This window comes from Clytia hemisphaerica, unplaced genomic scaffold (genome assembly GCF_902728285.1).
Source record: "Clytia hemisphaerica strain Z4C2 unplaced genomic scaffold, Clytia hemisphaerica genome assembly, whole genome shotgun sequence".
NCBI lineage: Eukaryota > Metazoa > Cnidaria > Hydrozoa > Leptothecata > Clytiidae > Clytia > Clytia hemisphaerica.
Genome location: NW_027103321.1, coordinates 34,750 through 49,122, shown reverse-complemented (window position 1 = coordinate 49,122; position 14,373 = coordinate 34,750). Strand labels below are relative to the sequence as shown.

General features: G+C 33.2%; 2 protein-coding genes across 2 annotated transcripts in view; one reads left to right on the top strand and one right to left on the bottom strand.

The window, feature by feature from the left end:
- Positions 1-353: 353 nt before the first annotated feature.
- On the bottom strand, positions 354-6,118 carry LOC136814998 (putative uncharacterized protein DDB_G0282133). The gene is made up of 3 exons (XM_067071435.1): positions 6,045-6,118; positions 2,735-2,884; positions 354-2,528 (listed from the first exon to the last, which is right to left on the bottom strand). Exons 1-3 carry the CDS (start codon positions 6,072-6,074, stop codon positions 420-422), a joined length of 2,289 nt encoding a protein of 762 aa, XP_066927536.1. The 5' UTR covers positions 6,075-6,118; the 3' UTR covers positions 354-419.
- A 1,885-nt stretch (positions 6,119-8,003) lies between these two features.
- The window catches only part of LOC136814987 (probable helicase with zinc finger domain), a 29,427-nt gene continuing 23,057 nt past the window's right edge, over positions 8,004-14,373 (top strand). The window contains exon 1 of the mRNA XM_067071424.1: positions 8,004-8,256. The gene's annotated coding sequence lies outside the window, so the exon portion shown is untranslated. The remainder of the gene's footprint in view (positions 8,257-14,373) is intronic.

Sequence of the window (14,373 nt, the reverse complement as noted above, 5' to 3'; positions counted from 1 at the left end):
TTCTGTTCCCAATATAGTAAATATTTTCATATCATTTCTAAACAAGAACTACTGTTCATTATATATTTCTATTTCAAATGTTCTCTAATTGTTTGTTTTTAAACGTCTGCTTCTAATCATCATCTTCCTCCTTTTTCTTGAGCTTGCTGCAGCTTTTATTTTCAGATTGCAAACGGAAATATTCTTTATAGATTTCTGAAAAAGATAGGAACTAAGCAAACATTTCATACAAATTAACAAGTAAATATTCTATACAAAATGCTAGAATTAACTAGATAGTTTTAAACCGCAAAAAAAATAACCAAAATATTGATCACATGCATACTACGGTACGCAATGATATCTTTCTGCGATTACAGTACCTTAAGAATATGCCTCGGGGGAAATCTCACGAATTTTATCTCCTTGTTTTACTGTCATTAGAGCCTTATTTTGAAAATCATTCCTTTGGTACCGGATCTTTTCGTAGCGTTTTTACTTCTAGCTTTTCGTTTTCTTTCCATTCGAGACTTTCGAAAATTTCGAAGGAAAGGCGTCATCGATTTTTTCGATCGATGATTATTCCAAAATGTGCTTCCTTTTTTCGATGTTAGATTCTGATGTTTGATTTGGTGGTGATCAAAGAAAAGGTTATTCTTGGTGCTCGACTTTTCAAAAGGACTTTTATTTAACGGTGTCTTTATTGAGTTGGGTAGACTGTTGGCAATAGAGCTTGGCTTTGTATGTAAAACTTTTGGGACGGTTTCTTTGACTGTGTTGTTGTTATTTTCAGTGCTTGTTGTGTTGTTTACGACATCCTCTTCACTCTCCGAAGGTAATCCCTGCTGTATGTTCACTTGTTCTGTTTCTTTCTCACCTGGGATTTCTGGACTGCTCAGATTTGAGTTTATCAACTTGCTATCATTCATGTTGCTTGTATTAAAATTAGGAAACTCTGCACTCAGGCTCGTATTTTCTTGTGGGCTTGCAAGAACATTTCTATTATTTGTCCTGTTGCTGTTTGTGATGTCGTTGGTATTGTTTTCGATGTTTTCCTCACCATCTGACTGCATTCTTTGTGGATTATTTTCTCCATGTCTGATAGCGTTTTTATCTCCTTGACTTCCTAAATGGCTATCATTTCCCATCGGTCCCACATCTATTTGAGCCTCATTATCAGTTGGGACCGAATTGCCAGAACCACTGCCGAAAGCATTTGTTTGATTGTCGTTTTCTCTTGTCAAATTCCTGTGTTCAGCTTGAATAGGATTTTCAATTCCATTTCCATCATTTAGCGAATGTAACAGATCCTTGGCTGCTTTGATTTCTTTTTCAAGTATTTTTATAGTACCGTTAACATATAAGGCCCCATCCTCACCTCTCAATCCTGTATTGTTGTTAATATCAAGAAGTCTTTTATCAAGTATCTTTATTGTGCCATTGACAGCTAAAGCCCCATCTTCACTTCTCGCTGTTGCATTTTTATTCCCATTTAGAATGTCTTTATTAAGTATCTCTGATCCATCAATAGATAAGGCTCCATCTTCACTTTTCATCATTGCTTTATCTTTAACTAGAATCTGAGTATCATTGAGGTTTATTTGGTTCAGGGTAGCATTGATTGGAGACCATAAAGTAAAAAGCTTCGAGGCAGTTAATGAAAAGTTTTGAAGTTTTGTTGTTTCATTGCTCCAGGTGTAATTCCCGAAGACATTGTTGTCCATCCATTTGATCGTTTGGTTATCACTGGTGAAACTGGTGTTTCCTGATGTAACATTACTGTAACTCCATGTGGAATTCAGTGGTTTCGTTGGCTCGAATTTTCTATGTTTCTTTTTCTTGTTTTTCTGTTTTCTTTGTTTCTTTGGTTTCTTGGCCTTCTTTAATTCTTTCTCGATCTTCCTATGTTCTGGCTCAACAGGTTGAGTTTCATTTCTAAAATCCCCGATTCTCTCTTCGATGCGCTTGACTCTTCGATCCATATCATATAACTGCGAGAGTAGCTTTTCTGCTTCTTGTAGTTTTTGGCCTTCTTCGAAAGACTCACAATAATCGATCAAGTCACGTTTCACGTTCTCGCCTGTTTGGTTCTTCCCAACTTTCCTGGTCGGAAATTCACTTTTCTTAATGCTGTCATAAAAGCCTTGGCTCTTGGCACGCATTTCTAAAACATCCAATAAATTCTTCTCCAAGGAGATTAAGAGTGAAAGCTTGTTTGAAAACAAATTTATAGTTTGTAGTTCTTGATCGAATTCTAAAGCACTGGTGTTGTTGTTCATTTCGTACAAATTCCAATCTATGATTCGGTGGAAATGATTGGTCATCTCTTCATTCATTTTGCGGAATGTGACAAGGAGAACACACAAATCATGGTTTGGAAGATTGGTATTGTGTCCAACCAGATCCTTGAGTAATGTGACCATACTACCATCTTCGAACATTTTAGGGGGGTATTCCTCCCTCAAATGAACATTGTGATTATCCACGTCAGTATTTGTGAGAATCTGTAGGTTGATTTCATTGGGTGACCTCACATTAAGAACACCATTCTATAAAAAGAGAGACTAACAATTAATCTAATACAAGTATAGGAGACATTGCAACCAACCAACTCGATAGAGCTTTGTGCTGGCCAAAAATGAAAGAGGGCAAACAATTTGAAAATTTTAAGGTTAAATGAAATAAAATCCCGAAAATGTCATCAAAATAATGATAAAAATATGAGAGGTGACGAGTGTTTATCCCACCAGATTACCTGATCTCGGTCATTAACTCCAACATTGTCGTCCACAACAATTTGAGGAGATCTCCGTCGCATCCCATGATTGGGTGAATTTTTATGTTCGAATTTCGTACTCGGAAGGTACAACGTCAACAAATACAAAGAAATGCAAAGCGAACAGAGCTAAGAGAGGAAAAGTATAAAAAATATGTTATCCAGTAATCTGCAGTATCTTGCTGGCAAGCCTGGGAGGGGAGTTTTTATAGGCAAAATGGATGCTCGGTGTGTGCGTGCCATGAGCATTTTTTACACCATCGAAAGTGTCTTAAAAATGTAAAATTAATTAATTTGCAATTAAGTCTCTGACAGGGCCCCAATCATAAAATTATAAAAAATCGACTCCCTCAAACGGTTGCAAGTTTTCGCGTTTTCGTAATTTGGGTTAAACTTTGAAAACTTTAGCTGAAAATTGAGCAAAAAAGGCTCTCAAAGGGTCGATTTTCGAACATCGATATCTCAAACATACCCTTCACCTTGCCAACCTTGCCATCATTTAATTTGATTAAATTAGGGGGGGTCCAAAATTACACTTTTTGAGTTTAACCATCTTTTTTAAATTAATTTTTCATGCTGATTCCGAATTTGAAATCCGTTTTTCCATATCTCTTACCCCTGGGCGGCTACCGGAGACCCTTTTTTCGGAAAACCGCCCAAAACCGCTAAAAGTCAATTTTTTTGAAATTTTCCATTTTGAATAGCTTTCTAGTGATGTGATATCTTTTTTAAATCAGTTTTTCATGCTGATTCCGAATCTTAAATTCATTTTGTCATAGCTCTCACCCTTGGCCTGGTATAGGAGGTATTTTTTTTTACTAAAATCTTTGAATCCAAGGAAAATTGATAATTTGAAAATGCTTGAATTTGAATGAACTTTGAATGAAAAATTTGATGATAACAACTAGTTTTAGATCAGATTTTGATGCTGATTCTGAATTTCAAATCAGTTTTTGCATATGTCATACCCATGGCCTGCTACGGGGCAGGCTACATGAGGTTCCTTATTCTGATAATATCGCAAAAATGTACTGAAATGAATATTTTTGAAGGAGATTGTTGTACTTGGATTCCATTTATCACAACATTTGGTTATACATTCCTTGTTACAAAGAGTTTTTAGTACTTTATGCAATGATGCAACCCTATGGACTGAGCTGCTTTTAATTTGCCTGCTTAGAATATAATCAAAAATGTAAAAATCAAATTGGTAAAAATATCTTGAGCTAGTAAACTTCTTCCAAATGCAATGATTGTCCACATTGGACATTCAAAAGTTGATATTGGATTTAACAAGCCGTATATCATTGTTTGAAAGGTTAAGTTACAATGAAAATCATAGGGATGTATAGACCTTATACCGAATAGATAGAATCTAAAAATCCTACATTCGAATAGTTGTTTATTGAACTAATCAAAAGGCACTATTGTTTTATCCATCCCTTAAATACTTGCTTGAATAGATTTGAAGAACTAATGCTTTTTACAAATAAATCAGACCTTAACCCTATTCGGCCTAGGGGGGGGGGGCTGTTTCTGTTCGGAGGTTAAATTATTGGTAATAGCTCCTGAAATAATAGAGCTTTTGCCATGAAATTTTCTGTAAATTCCTAACTTTTATTTAGCTTCAAAATATAAAAAAATTTGACTCCTAAAAAATTTCACACCTTGAGCATGATGACATTTCTAACAGTAGGGTGTCATAAAAATTAACACTTTTCCAATACAAATTTATAATATATGTCAAATATATCGTTTAAACCGTAATTTATTGAATATTTAGGATAAAATAAGCCTTTTGAACTCAGGCAACTTTTTTCTAAAGCCTTTGTTAGAATACAATAGCTATTTATAAAAATTTTTGTCAAAAGTTACCTTGTGTGACAAGGATCTTATGTGCCAAATTTCATCCAAAAAGACCCACTAGATCAAAAGTTAAGGGGTGGTACAGGAAAAGCCCCCCTAGGTTTGGACCGCCCCTAAAAGCCTAGGTTGAATAGGGTTAAGCTGTTGATTTAATTACAATATTATCGGTGTTAATTATTAAGGACTTCCACAAATAAATATGACTATCTGTTCAAACAAGGGTTCTTTAAAAAAGTTAATTAGAAAAAAGTTTTGAGAAATTAAATTATCTTGTGAACTTCTAAGTAGTAAAACGTCTCTCCTTTCCAGGGAGACAACCATGTAAATGCTTTCATATTGGTCCATTTGTTTGGAAGTTACTTTTTAGGAATAGGTTATATTTCTTAAACATTGGTATCTTTCAATAGATTCACTAGAAACCTGTTCTTATATGCCTTGTTTGAATTAAAGTTATTTGAAAAATTCCATATATTAGCTATCTGTATAGCCTAGTGATTTTAATTTTAACTTACCCCTTAAATGATTAAAAGGCTTCCTAAAAACAATTATCAACGTTTCAATGTTCAATTAATTAATTTAGGGAATCATTGTATTTGAAAGGAGTTCACTAGCTCAAGATAGTTTAAACGAGATTCTAAGCAGGTTGAATTTTGCTTCATGACTAGTTGAGCAGATAAATTCATAGCAGCAGTACAAAGGGTTAGCTCATTGGATAAAGATATAGTACTCAATGACGATGAATGTATAACATTAGCCAAGTGTCAAAAAGCCACAGACAAACTAAAAGCTTAGAAATATCCTTTCAATAATATCGATTTTTGCACATTTTTTGCAATATTTTCTGAATAAGGAACCTCATATAGCCGGCCCCGTAGCAGGTCAGTGGCAGGAGATATGCAGAAACTAATTTGAAATTCTAAATCAACATAAAAATTTGATCTAAAACAAGTAATTACCATTAAACTTTTCATTCAAAGTTCATTCAAAATGAAACATTTTCAAATTATCAATTTTCCTTAGTTTCGAAGATTTTAGTAAAAAAACAGCCTCCTATTACCAGGCCAAGGGTGAGAGCTATGACAAAATGAATTTCAGATTCGGAATCAGCATGAAAAACTGATTTAAAAAAGATATCACATCACTAGAAAGCTATTCATAATGGAAAATTTCAAAAAAATTGACTTTTAGCGGTTTTGGGCAGTTTTCCGAAAAAAGGGTCTCCGGTAGCCGCCCAGGGGTAAGAGATATGGAAAAACGGATTTCAAATTCGGAATCAGCATGAAAAATTAATTTGAAAAAGATGTTTAAACATCAAAATTTCCAAAAAAGTCATTTTTGGACCCCCCTAATTAAATGGAACTAGAACTTCTGCCATACAGCAGATACGACACGAAAATAGTAAAAATAAGTAAGACTTTGATACCTTGACAAAATTTAAAAGATTATCATTCATTTTCCTTCCCAAGTAACAAGAAATTTATTCCAATGCCATTAAGAGATGGACACTTAAAGAGTAAAATTCAACTATCATTTGAATTATGCTCAAAAAGTAACTTTACTGATTTTGTTTTCAAGAAAATCTTCTCGTTCCTTCAACATTTAACAAACTTTCAAAAAAATATTTGCGATTGTTTGCCACGCCCAATACATTGAATTTCATTTTTTTATATCACGAAAAGTGAACGAATAATTCCATCGTAAATATATTTGCGATGGGATATATGAAGATTTGATTGTCACCGCAATATTATAGCTACTCTCAACTTTATATCAATAAAAATAATCGACACTGCAACCATTTTTTGTACACAGACCCAATATCTACGGCTAATTTCAAAATTCATTGCCGTAGAGGTACTACGAAGCGATAAACGTGAGATACACTCTGGTACATAGTACTGCTACCACGAGATACAATAAAAAAAAATGTCGTTCACTTTCAAAATTTAGCACGCAATTTCAGCTTCTCATTTATACACTGTATATCGAATCGAAATTATAAAAAAAGTTATTGCTTGAACCATTTCTCATTTAACAAACAAACTCTTTGATCAGGGTCCTAGTGATCGATATCATTTTTCCAAAACTTTAGGGGATACATATTCAGAGCCACTCACCACTTTCTGATTTTACTTATGGACGCATATTCAAATTGAAATCAGAATCTTAATTTTATTTTCGTTTCAATTTTTCTTTTTTACAATGATACTCTAAGGCCACGATAGACGTGACAATTGTGAGTTTTCGTAAGCGCTATCAGAATCATAAAATAGCAAGATAAAACTAGTTTCTAGTTTTCGAATTACGCAAAAACTACAGCTTTGCAGCCTTGGTGACATTCAAAATTTTGATTATCGTTTTTGATTTTTCTTTTTTTGGAAAGTGAAAGAACTAACTCTTAAAGGTTTTATTTTTACATATCTACCTTACTTACCATCAGCGAGCACCGCCATTTTTATATACTAGCCATAACTTTCATTAAGGTGCCACCGCAGCAAAACGAACACATAGATAGAGTTGAATTTGCGTTCAAAAGGAATGATCTTAGCCCTACAGTAATTTTTGTTAAGAGTGACCTCTCATCTGAGGCAAATTTCTTTCAAATTCTAACAAATGTGTTAAGGGAGTGATTTACAGTCTACTTAGAGTGACATCCGTGCCTTGTCTTACACGTTTTTATAAGAACAATTTTATAAGAATACGAGGCTGAAACTAGGCCAAAACCTAAGAACAAATTAAGAAGAATCTGAACCTCAGATTTCAGAAATTACTGAGAAGTACATATTTCCATCTTAATTAATATTGACATTTAAGGCTGAAAAACTCATATAAATTTAAGAGCAGCCCAGCCAGAATCATATGACTTACTGGTTTTTCCTATAAAAAGCGTATATCTGAAGATACTGCTCTTCTGGCTCTTCATATGTTATTTTACTAAGGTACACGTTTAGCAACATAACTGTTCGAATACTTTGAGTAGAGTAATATTTTTAACTTATGAAGAGCGCTTGATAACTACTTGTGGTATAAATAAAAGGGAATTTCCCAGAAAAGGGAATTTCTTTAGATTCATTTAACTCTCCAGGGATAAGAAAAAGTCAAACTGACATTTCAAAATGAGTAATCAGATCAAAATGACTCCGGAAAAGTCTTTTTGATGATGATAAAGCAATAGAGAGACCGTAAGATAAGAATGCTACCGTAAAGCGGAACTAAAATACTGAAAAACGCGCGCAAAATTATGAGATGTTTGCCTAACTTCCTTATGCGTGAAGCTATGAATGCCATCCTCAGAAGCTTTAGGCTTCCCCCGGTGGCAAAAAGGTTTATCCCGCCTCGGGTACTCCCGAAATTCTAGACGACCGGGATTTTACCAGCCGGTACCATTGAAACAAAATGGCGGCGAGAAAATGCTCAAAATTCTACATAGGTTTCTATGATAATGAATAGAAAAGAGATTTGAATGTCATTCTAGTGAAGTGATTTGTAAATTGCAGCTCAAAATCTGGAGTTAAAGTCAGGAATTCAAACAAAATAAAGTATATATAATAAACACTTTAAACTGAAAGTAGAAAAATTGATGGTGGTGGTGGTTAATTAATTAATAAAAAGCACTTGCTAAGGAGGTTACATAGGTATGAGCATACTTTTTCCTATCCTTTTTTTATATAGACAGGCCTAAAAACCTAAAAACCTAGGCCTCACCCTAAAAAACACAAGTGTGTGTGTGTGGGCCATTCCAGAATTTGCCAAGATTTGTCTGGCGACACGGAATATCTGAGGGGAAAAAGTTGAAAACATGAAAGCATCACATGAATATGGCTCTTTATGATGCTCTGAGAATCAAAACTATAAACTTTAAAGGGATTCCAACACAAAAAGTAAAACTTTGTCAGGGCTTCTCTAGACAGGAACCTGTCTGCGTATTTTTTTTTAATCTGATGAATACTTGACGGGTCAGATCTGTGAGTCCGATTTTGGCCTCAAAAAAATTACAGTGGGAAATTTGAATATAGCGCGCTGTCCTCACTTACTAAAATAAAGACCAAATTTCGGAAGTTGCGCTTTCTTTAAGAAAGTGTGACCAGTGAAACAATAACAGTATTTGATTGGCTGTGTTTTCAACCGTTATTAGGATATGGGAAATTCAAACTGTCAGCCCATACCATGCTATATATTTTGCCATCAGTATATAGAATAAGAAATCATAGCATGGATCTCCAGGCTAGGGCTTCTCTGCTTCCACAGAGTGCAGATGTTATGAATTTGGAACTTTGGATGTCAATATCTTGGAATAGAATCACTGTTGAGGACATGTTCATAAATGATGAGTAAATATTGGCCTTTTGGAGACATTTGAAATGACTGTTACAATTTTAATCATGATAAAAATGTAACAAAATTTCAGAGGTCCTAGCGGCTGCAGTGTTTAAGCTATATAGCTGAGGTTTCCTAAGATAATCTTGTATCAACAAGAGACTTGATTAAACTGGAGCTATGAGGGTTTGTTTCAGGGTCAGTGAAATGATAAAAAAGTAACAAGCAAGAAATAAATAAGATGATAAAAATGGCCATAACTCATGAAATATGTATTGTAAAGATGTGAAAATGTTACACATCACAGGTTATACATACACAGACCTTCATTTTGAGTTTCATGCATCAATGGCTGCTCATCTGATAAAAAAGTAACATTTTAAATCCTTGAAATTGATACTTTTAAGAGCCCTTGAACCAAACAAAATCCAAGTAAAATTATTTTTCTTTTGTGGTTTATTGAACAAAATAGGTTGGAATTTTGCTTTATATATTTTTCTAAATTGAAGAAGGCCTAAAAAGGGTAATTTTGTAACATCTAATTCAACTCATTCATAATATTGGCATCTTTTTTATAAATGTTACATTTTTACATGATTGATATTAAAGAGGTTTCAGAGATGAATTTTATTTCTTCAGAAGGAAAGTAACATACTAAAAGCACTGGTTTTCATGTTAATAAGTCAACAGTATTGGGTCATTTATTGGTAATAAAGTAACAAAATTGCTATTTTTTCGCAATTTTTCCCAGTTTTGTTACAAATTTATCATGTTTTTATCGACTTTTAAATAGGTATTGGATGGTTTTAACTAGCCATAGGGTCAATGAATGGAAATAGTGACCCTTCATGTCCTCAAAAAGAGTCTCAATTTGATAAATATGTAACAGGAATTCAAGAGTACAAACAAGCATGAGTCTAAACTTGTAGTATAGACACCCTGTTTGTTACAGATTTACCATTTTAAAACAGACAAAGAAAACATGACAATACAAAAGACCTGATATTGGTCTTAGGGTCAATTTAGATCAAAGAAATAGCCTTCTTGTCACTATTTAAATTTCTTTAATGGTCTTTCAACAACAAGTGCACACCTTGTCCGGTACTAAACAAGTTTGTGGTGTTACATTTTTACCCAAATGCAGCGTTTTTGGAAATTAAAGACATATTTTTAAAGGTCATAAGCCTCATTAATATTTCCCCCAAAGGAGGGCCTTTTTAGGTGAGATTGACATGATTAAAGTGACTTTAGGTATTATTTTTGCTATTTGCTAATACTGTTACTATTTTATCTTTTTCTTAGCCGTAGACCCTGTTACACTACTGCCCTTTATTGATTTTTTATTTTCTAATGGATAAAACTAACCATTTGAAGAAAACTGAACAATGCAAACAACATTGAATTTCTTTAATGATAAAAAAGTTACAATTGTTACATTTTTACCAATACCAATAGCAGGCCTTTGAACACATATTTTTTTCTGAAACCACTTCTAAGTTCTGCTAATCAATAATTGTCACCCTTTCACAAATTTTGGAATCTCAAAATTGATTTGTTACAAAATTATCCACTTTTTGCTGATTTTTGCCATTTTTCAAATGTCTCCATTTTACTCACCATTTATGAACATGTCCTTGACAACTTTGACTTGAATTTTCCAAATGCTTTTCATTATATAGCTATTTATGGATTAAGTTTCATTTTTTATGCAGGAATCCCTTTAATTTATCAGATTTAATTTAGCTTGGGAAAAAACTGTGTTTTGTTTTTGATAAAAGCTCTCATATTCATCTAACGTGCCCCCCTGGAAGTGGCAATTAGACTAGCCTATACTTACCTCTCTTTTCTATTCCAACAATAATAATGCTTGTACTTAGTTGACACATAATACACAATGACAGACACAGAAGTAAATATTCCCCATGCAATATTTACTGTAAATTGGTCTAATAGACGAAAGTTGTATTTTTTTCTGCTCTAGCTATTCACATTTGAAAGATCTTCTATGTAGTATTATTTTGAAACTTTCAAAAAACTAATTTTTGTGCTATTGCAGGACCAAAGAAGACCAATTTAAGACCACTTTTCATTACTCAATGGGTCATACTTGGTATAACATGTAAGCATACACAGATATAAAGTTTCAACACTGAAAGGAGCTTTTTTCATAGCTTTTACGATTTTAGTCCGGCAGGGTATTTTTGCAGCCTTTTCATCAAAATTTAGTCGAAAAATGGCGAATTCTTTTACAAAATTTACAAAATGGACCAAAGATTCTTCACAAAAAATTTTCACCATGCCAAGAGCTTTTGAATTTTGTGATATATATAGCCTAAAAACTTTCAGAAATTTTAAAGGTATTTTATAAATGCAATCTTCATACTAAAAAAAGGTTTGGGGTAAGAAAGCCCCTTTGCATTTTTCATCAATTCATGAATTCCATGAGAAAATTAACATCTAGGTCAAAATTTCAAATTCAGAAATAACATAAGTTTTCATTTTCTCTTGAATATACATTATGTTGTTTGAAGTGTGAGAATCCAGAAAATCTTTCTTTAAAGTCCATTTTTCACGCTTCTATGCTGGGGTGAAGCCTTTAATACAAAAAAATACAAAATTGCTTGAAAAAACCATGAACTTTGCCAGAAACTTTTTTCATCCAAATATGATGGTATCAGTACACAAATCTGTGATAGAGTACTGACAACCATTATAGAAAACATATCAATAATCAAAATCTGCTTTGCTTAACTCCTATTTGTTTTTTTCTGGCTGTTATACATGCCTACCCGACTGTCCGTTAGTCACATTGATAAGAAAAAAAGTTCCAAGGAAAGCCAAGGGAAGCTGCATGTTTCTTTTATTTTTGTCTTAAAAACAGAAGTACTATGAGCATAAAATAAGTGCAAAATTTTAGCCCTAAAGGTTGAGTGGGTAGCTCACAAGAGGCTCATCAAGAAGTGTCCGTTAGTCACGAAAATCATCCTACCTGAGATGAAATTTTCATAAGATCACTTTTTCATAATGCTTGGTTTCTAACACCTTATTGCAAACAAATTGAGGCTAAACTTACCAAAAATGAAGTATTTTTCCACTAAAAGTTGTTTTCTGTTAGTAAACATGGCAATTGTCCGTTAGTCACGAAATAGATTTAAAATTCAGAGTTCGGAGAATATAATAGACGGCACTCGCTTAGAAAACCATGTATTTTGTTCTTATTAAAGCTATTTTGACTATATTTACCCATTTCACCCATAGATATTATGTTAAATAGTCAATCCTTTCTTTGTGTGTGCATTTTACATTTTCGTGACTAACAGACTAGTTGTCATAATAGGGAGAATAATCCTTTTCCGAAGTAAATAAATAAAATACCCTTACCCAATTTGTCTGTCTTTGTCCTGATTCAACAAAGAAACAATGCAGTTGCAAAAAAACACCCATAAAAACTCAACAGATCTTTATATTTCAAAATTTTCAAATTTTCGGGATCTATGAACTTGATAGGAATGGTACCACACAGAGAAAAATGAGAATTCTTCTATTCTTTTAGGCTTTTATCATTCTATTGATATAACATTTCACCCTAAAGCACCAAATATAGGAATGGTTGGATTGCCTCGTCAGAATCATTAAAAAACCGTTTTGTCCGTTAGTCACGTTTTTAAATGTCCGTTAGTCACAGCATTTTTTGCCCAATTTTTGTCATATTTTCTTACTTGGACATTTTTTTTTCAAAATTAATTTTGAAACATAAAATTCAACCTTTCCTCTAGTGAATTTAAGCAAAAAACCCAACCTGTAGCTTTAGGAGCAGCACTTTACAGCTGTTTGTAAAAGTGTCCCATTTTAGATGTTCATTTTTGTGTCCGTTAGTCACGGGCCTATTAATTGCAATTTCTGACCAAGTGAAAGTCAAGAGAAAAAGTTTTATATGGTTCTTGAAACTTTGACCCCCACTGATAGTTACCACACCAAAAGAAGTTTTATTCCTATTTTCAAGCTTGACTTCTAGTCTGCTAAACAGTGGAAATGTCCGTTAGTCACATATGGAATTCATGAATTAATGGACCCCACGTTTGAATTTTTTTAATTCAAACCCTCTCAAGCCTCCAAAACCTACCTTATTGGGACTAATTTTCGCGGGAACTAATTTTCGCGATCGAAAAAAAATATCCGAAAAATTGCTTTTCGCGGGTTCTAATTTTCGCGGTTTTTTCCATTTCAGAATTTTCGTGGGTTTAAATTTTCGCGGTTTTGCCCTTTTTGGGACAAATTTCTTTCATTTTCCTAGGGATTTTTCAAATTTTTCGATAATATTGGAAAAAATTGTATTTCGCGGGAATTAATTTTCGCGGTTTTCAACTCTCGATATTTTTCGCGGGATCAAATTTTCTCAATTTTGACGAAAAACCGCTAAAAACACTAAAATTAAAACCCGCGAAAATGATTCCAATAAAGTATATTTTCTAGTTGAGAACAGACCAGAATGAACAAAAAATATTGAAGTTCTTTTGCTTTTATTATGAAGCCAAGGCTACTAAATAGAAAAGTGCTTAATATTAAGCACTGTTCTTCTTTTGCTCAATCTAGCTGATTGAAAGCATCATGGTTGTAATATCAATATTTTGTGTTGGCCAAATTAGCATTACTTACCTTCACCTGAAATGCACCTGCAGAGTTAGTTGTGACAAATTTAGATCTACAATAGTGTGTCAAATTTAGAAAAGTGCTTAATGTTAAAAGAACTTTTCTTCAAAAGAGGTATTTCATTCTATCAAGGGGTTTTAAAAACCAATTTTGACTGAAATGTATGCTTTTATTGACTTATTGGCATAATTTAAAGCTTTTATTTTAATGTGTCAAAAATTGCATTATTACTCTAATCTATATAAGTATTTCAAGCTTCGCAGGCTTTCACAAGCTGCCAAGAAAATCTTACAAAGCTTTGAAAAGTAAGATTTTTAAGAAAATTATCCTGATACCTGCTTCTTTCACAGTGGTTTTGTTATCAATGAGTTATTTTCTCTTTTTAAATGGTATACTTTTTAAGAAGAAATTAGTTTAAAATAAGTGAGAAAAGGGCTTATACTTTTTGAAAATTTCAATTTATTATGTTACTAGATTCCCTTCAGAGCTTTAAAGATTTTAAACTGTTTGTGCTAACAGGCTCAGAGGTGCCAACTTTCAAGCATTGAGCATGAGACTCATCATTTTCTCATGCAATGTTTATACAATTTGATTGCTTGTGCATTTTTTATTATTTTAAAGTTTCCCTATTTATCAAGCCAGGGAAAATACTCCTGATTGATTGGACGACTAGCAAGGTGCAATCAAACAAGCTGCAATCTTTTTTTGTTTGAATAAGTCAAGAGTTTTTGTACATTACGCTGGGCACTCAGACCCAGCCAAACACTATTTAGACTCCATGGAAA

What these genes read in the sequence shown, in the direction of transcription:
- LOC136814998 (XM_067071435.1), bottom strand. Translation starts at nt 6,074, where the DNA reads ATGAATGATAATCTTTTAAATTTTGTCAAG. An exon ending in ATCTTTTAAATTTTGTCAAG is followed by an intron (nt 2,885 to 6,044) that starts GTATCAAAGTCT and finishes TTCCTCTCTTAG; the next exon opens with CTCTGTTCGCTTTGCATTTC. An exon ending in GAGTTAATGACCGAGATCAG is followed by an intron (nt 2,529 to 2,734) that starts GTAATCTGGTGG and finishes CTCTTTTTATAG; the next exon opens with AATGGTGTTCTTAATGTGAG.